General features: G+C 20.4%; 2 protein-coding genes across 2 annotated transcripts in view; one reads left to right on the plus strand and one right to left on the minus strand.

Annotated features, from left to right (window-relative positions):
* Positions 1–1,659, plus strand: part of PRSY57_0213800 (rhoptry neck protein 6, putative) — a gene marked incomplete at both ends in the record, with an annotated part of 3,059 nt that extends 1,400 nt beyond the window's left edge. The window contains 9 exons of the mRNA XM_020114427.1: positions 1–7; positions 154–195; positions 299–351; positions 447–524; positions 646–708; positions 858–899; positions 1,027–1,085; positions 1,169–1,271; positions 1,468–1,659. Coding sequence (XP_019970898.1) covers positions 1–7; positions 154–195; positions 299–351; positions 447–524; positions 646–708; positions 858–899; positions 1,027–1,085; positions 1,169–1,271; positions 1,468–1,659 — 639 coding nt within the window. The remainder of the gene's footprint in view (positions 8–153; positions 196–298; positions 352–446; positions 525–645; positions 709–857; positions 900–1,026; positions 1,086–1,168; positions 1,272–1,467) is intronic.
* Positions 1,660–3,112: 1,453 nt separating this feature from the next.
* PRSY57_0213900 (acyl-CoA synthetase) lies at positions 3,113–5,667 on the minus strand (the record flags this gene model as incomplete). Its single annotated transcript, XM_012905573.2, has 1 exon — positions 3,113–5,667. A coding segment is annotated over one exon (2,555 nt), but the record flags the coding sequence as incomplete, so codon positions are not given.

Here is a 5,667-nt window from a genome sequence, read left to right on the forward strand (position 1 = left end):
AAAATAAGTATACAATAAAACTTTCCTAAAAAAGAAAATAAGAAATATATACACATATATATATATATATATATATATATATATATATGAATTAACATTTGTATATGTTTCCAATATTATGGGAATATTTATTTTATTTTTATTTCGTTATAGCTTCGAATGAAAAAAAAAGCCATCATCTCTATTGTCCTATGGGTAAACAGGAAAAACACAATGATAAATAATATATGTATATATATATATATATATATATTAGAAATTTATTAATGTGTATCGTTTGTTTTCTCCTATTTTGTAGAATGTAATAAGGAGAAGTGTTATAACAGACCACGTGGTCCTACTCAATGCTACGTAAGAATTTAAAAAAGTTGAAATATATATATATATATATATATATATTTATTTATTTATATATTTTATATAATTTTATTTTTTTTTTTTTGCAGAAACTAGAACAAATAGGTAGAAATATTGAGACCATATGTGAACCTTTCATTAACGAACATAATGGAACCTGTCGACCCGTTAGTTATATATATATATATATATATATATTTTATAATGAAAGAGTTTCCTCACACATATTTATGATTCTAAATTTATATTATTTTTGTAATTACATATTTGTTATTTTCCTTTTTTTAGGATTTTCATCACTGTGCTATAGCAGAACCTGAGAGAAATAAAAAATATTCAATATATGCAACGGTATCTATAAATATAAAAATATTTAAAAAAAAAGAAAAAGAAGGAAACAAATAAGAAGAATATAAATGTGTATATTAATAAATAATAAAATATACACATATTTTTATATAAACTTTTCTTTTATATTATTAAATATTTTTTTTTTCTAGGACAATGTACATTTTGTACCTTCCCAATTTGTTACTATAAAAGTAAGACATAATATTTTTCGATATTTAAATTGTTAAATTATTTAAAAGTTATATGATGAATAAATAAATGAATAAATACATATATATATATATATATATATATATATATATATATTATTTCTTTTAGGGATATAATTTACATGAATGTTTACAATTTTTGGTCGTCAATAAGAATTCCACATGCGGGTAAATAAACCATATACATAAATATATGCTTAATTAAATGTTTATTATTTTATATTTTTATATTTTTATCTTTTATATTTTAGACCTATGACAATTGAAAAAAACTTAATGGAGTCTGAAGAAATTTTAAAAGAGCCTGTTTTAAGCAAAGTTTTATATAACGAAATTTTATTTGAAAATATAAAAGTAAGGAAAATAAAACAAAGAGATATTTTTTTATATCATTTTGTAGTAATAAATTGTTCTAATATTATTATCATAATGAAATTTTTTATTTTAATTATTTATTTTAATTATTTATTTTAATTTATTATTTTAATTATTTATTTTAATTTATTATTTTAATTATTTATTTTAATTTATTATTTTTTTTTTTTTTTAGATATCTACACCAGGAGAATATAACATATGCTTGGCCCAATTTTATCAAGACCCAGAGAATGATGATATACTATCAGAAAATAGTTCAAATAAATATAAGAAAAAAAAAAAAAATGATATGAAAGTTTTAGGAATAGACACCATTGGTACGTTGTATGTATTACCGTTACATGAAAAACAAAAAACGGGATAACAATATTTATATATATATATATATATATATATATATATATATGCAAATGTATAAATCTACATATGCATATTGTCTTATTTATATCTTATTATATATATATTTTTTTTTAGTATTTTTTTTAATTTTAATTTTTCATTATATTTAATATTTTATTTTTATGATTTTATTATATCACTATAAAAATAATATATATATATATATATATATATATATATATATATATATATATACATAAATATGTGTATTTATTTTATTATATTTTGCTGTTTATCAACAAATTTTTGTTATTATGTTCCTTACATAAATAATAAAATTAAATTATGTTGGAACATACTACTAGTTATTTGATTCGCATAAAAATTATTTTAAAATTAATGTAAAAAAAAAAAATAAATAATAATAAAAAATAAAATAAAATAATAAATAATATCTATATTTAATGCGATGATAATAATTATAATGGTAATATATAAAAAAGGAGGGGAAAAAAAAAAAAAAAAAAAAAAAAAACGAATGTGTGTGATTGAATATATTTAAAGAATCTTTCTTATTCCAATATGGAAAGAAAGCTATCTTGTAAAAAAAAAATATATGATATATGAAAAATGTAATATCATATATATATAAAAATGATGAAAAAAAAAAAAATAAATAATAAAATAAATTAAATCAAAAATTAAAAAAATGGATAATCATTATTAAATTAAGCAATATATACATACATACATAATGCATATATATATATATATATATATATAATATATATATTTATTTATCTATTTATCTACGACAATATTAAAAACAACATATGTTTTTAAAACAAATGAATATTTATATATAAATATATGTATAAATTTTCTTATACGGCGAAAAAAATAAAATAAAAAAAGAAAAAAAAGGAAAACACAATATATACACATATATTATATATATATATATATATATATATATATATATATATATTATATATATATATATATATATATTATATATATATATATTGGTGGGTTCAGAAAAAAGGCTATAAAAATCATGTAAATAAAAATAAAAAAAATTATTATATTTACTAAATAATTATTTATTCATTTATTTTATTATTACTGTGAATACAAAATTGGGTAATTAATTATTTCTTATTACAAGAATGAATACTTGCAATTTTTATATGAAAATAAAATATAACAAAAAATTCATAAAAAGATATGCTCGCATTATATATCCGCATAGTATATCATTCCCGTATATGCACATATATATAATATATATATATATATATGTAAATAAATATAAATGAATATATATAAGAATAAAATATATCAAAAAATACCATTCATTGTACACTAAGATATTTTTATTATATATTTCATTTTAATATTTTCTTATATGTTTCATTTTCTTTATTATTATTTTATTTATTTTTTTTTTTTTTTCCTTTCTATTAATTTATATTCTTCTACTTGGAAGAATACAATTTTTTGATGTCATCAATAAAAAAGGCATAATCTCTAAAGACATGAAATCTTTTAATTTTAAAGGTAGGTGTAAGATAATTAGAAGTGTCCCATACCTTTACAGTTAGATATATATGATTAATAATATTATATCCATTTAGATTTGTTTTTTTATATGCTTCTAACATTTTTTGTTTAACATAATTAACATATACATCTGAGTTAATTTGTTCATCATCAATAGCTTCTAAGAATTCTTCTTCTATTGTACCAACATCACTTATTATATTATCTTCTAACAAATGTTTTATAAATAATTCTTTGTCAATAGATACAACGGCTATAGGTCCGCTTAGTGTCTCATCTGCATAAACAATACAATGATTAATGAATGGTATTTCTGAATAAAGATTATTTAACATATCTGTCTGAATATATTCTCCTTGTGCTAATTTTAATAATCCTTTTGATCTATCTAAAAATGTTAAAGATCCGTTTTTATTTATTTGTACTATATCTCCTGTTTTAAAAAATTTATCTTCTGTAAATGAATTATCTGTAATATCTTTATGTGTGAAATATCCATGAAATATACAATCTCCTTTTACTAATAATTCTCCTCTTGGTAAAATATCCTTTGCATTATATATTTCCCATGTTTGTACCTTATATAACACATGTGGTGATAAGGGTCCTCCGGTACTTTCAGGATCTTTATCTTTTCTATGTTGAACAAATAATGGTCCGGTCGTTTCAGTTAATCCATAACCCTGTTGTATACTTACATTCAATAGAAGAGATAATTCGCTTATAACTTTAGTTGATGTTTTACCTCCACCTGTTATAAACGTATTTAAATTAGGGTTAATTTTACTTCTTATTTTTTTTGATATATTTGTTATTGCTTCAATAAATTTACTAAACTTTCCATTCATATTAGATCGTTTTAACGACAAGATCTTCTCTACAAAAAATTTTTTTAAAAATGATAATTTCCCAATTTCTGTTATGACATTGTTATATATTCTATTAAATACTTTTGGTACACCAACTAAAAATGATGATTTAGATACAAGAATATCTGAGCTAAAATAATTTAAATTTTTACTCCATATATGTATTTCAACTGTTAATACAAAACATAAGTATATATTAACCCTTTCATATATATGTGATAAAGGTAAATACGAAAGATGTGTATCAACATTATATGTAAATACAGAATGTTTACTTAAAGGTATTACCGTATAATATATATTTTTATTTGATATCATTACACCTTTAGGTCTACCAGATGTACCAGATGTATATACAATAGTATATATGAAATTTTCTTTATCATTTTGTATATTATATGTTAACATATTATTATTTTTATTTATTAACATTTCATTAAATTGTATTATTTGAATTCCATACTTTTTTGCTTCTTCTTTTAAATATTTTAATTTTTCAATCTTTTTTTTTTCATCTTCACAAATATCTTCCAAATCTATATTTTCATATATAAGTTTTGGGTACATATGTTTCTTAATCCATTTAGATTCTTTGCGTTTCATATTTGATTTTTTTCTTTCTTCAAGATTTTCTGTACTTTTTTTTTTTTTTTTTTTTTTTAAGTATTGTTTTGTATTAGCACCATAAGGTTTAGGTTGTACTGTTTGGTGTACATTTCTTTTGTCTTCACCTTCTCCTTGTTCTTCTACAATATCTTCATTGGGAATTTCATTTTGTTTTTTATATAAATAATCATCTTTGATGTTATCTCCTTTTTCGTCATCTTCTTCATTTTCATCATTTTCATCATTTTCATCATCTTCATCATTTTCATCATCTTCATCATCGTCACCATCTTCATCATCTTCATCATCGTTACCATCTTCATCCTCTTCTTCGGCTTCTCCTTTCTGTACTTCTTTTTCTTCCTTTTCGTCATTATTACCTACATCTTTCCCTTCATCAACATATTTTGATTTTACCCCCTTTGTATTACAAATGGATGGATTTATAAACGTGTCTAGAATGATCAATTTTTTTAAATGTGGTAGACTACTCTTAAGAGATAGTAAATTCTCTACAAAATCTAAATCTAAACAGAGCCATTCTAATTTTACTTCATTCAAAATATCTACTATTTCGTTCAAGCTAAATTTAGAATGCATAACTACAGTCGTAACACCACTTAACATGCACGAAATATCTGCTGTTATCCAATTTGCTGAATTACTACCATATAGACCTAACAATCTAAACATACCATCATTTTGTTCCTCATTATATTTTTTTACTTGTATTCCTGTACCGTCATATGTATTCAGACCATCACTAAACGATAATACTCTATTAAAAAATGTATCATATGTATATGAACTTTTTGGATGTCCATTAGCATATTCATATATGAGTTTCTTATCTCCATTAAATTTATTCTTTTTTATTATTATTTTTAGAAGATGTGAATAAATATAATAAGGAGATTTATTATCATAATCCTTTCCTTGATATGTATCCGATTCATCATCACTCAATGATTTTGAATATATTTCAGAATACGACG

This window comes from Plasmodium reichenowi, chromosome 2 (assembly GCF_001601855.1).
Source record: "Plasmodium reichenowi strain SY57 chromosome 2, whole genome shotgun sequence".
In the NCBI taxonomy this organism is placed as follows: Eukaryota; Apicomplexa; class Aconoidasida; order Haemosporida; family Plasmodiidae; genus Plasmodium; species Plasmodium reichenowi.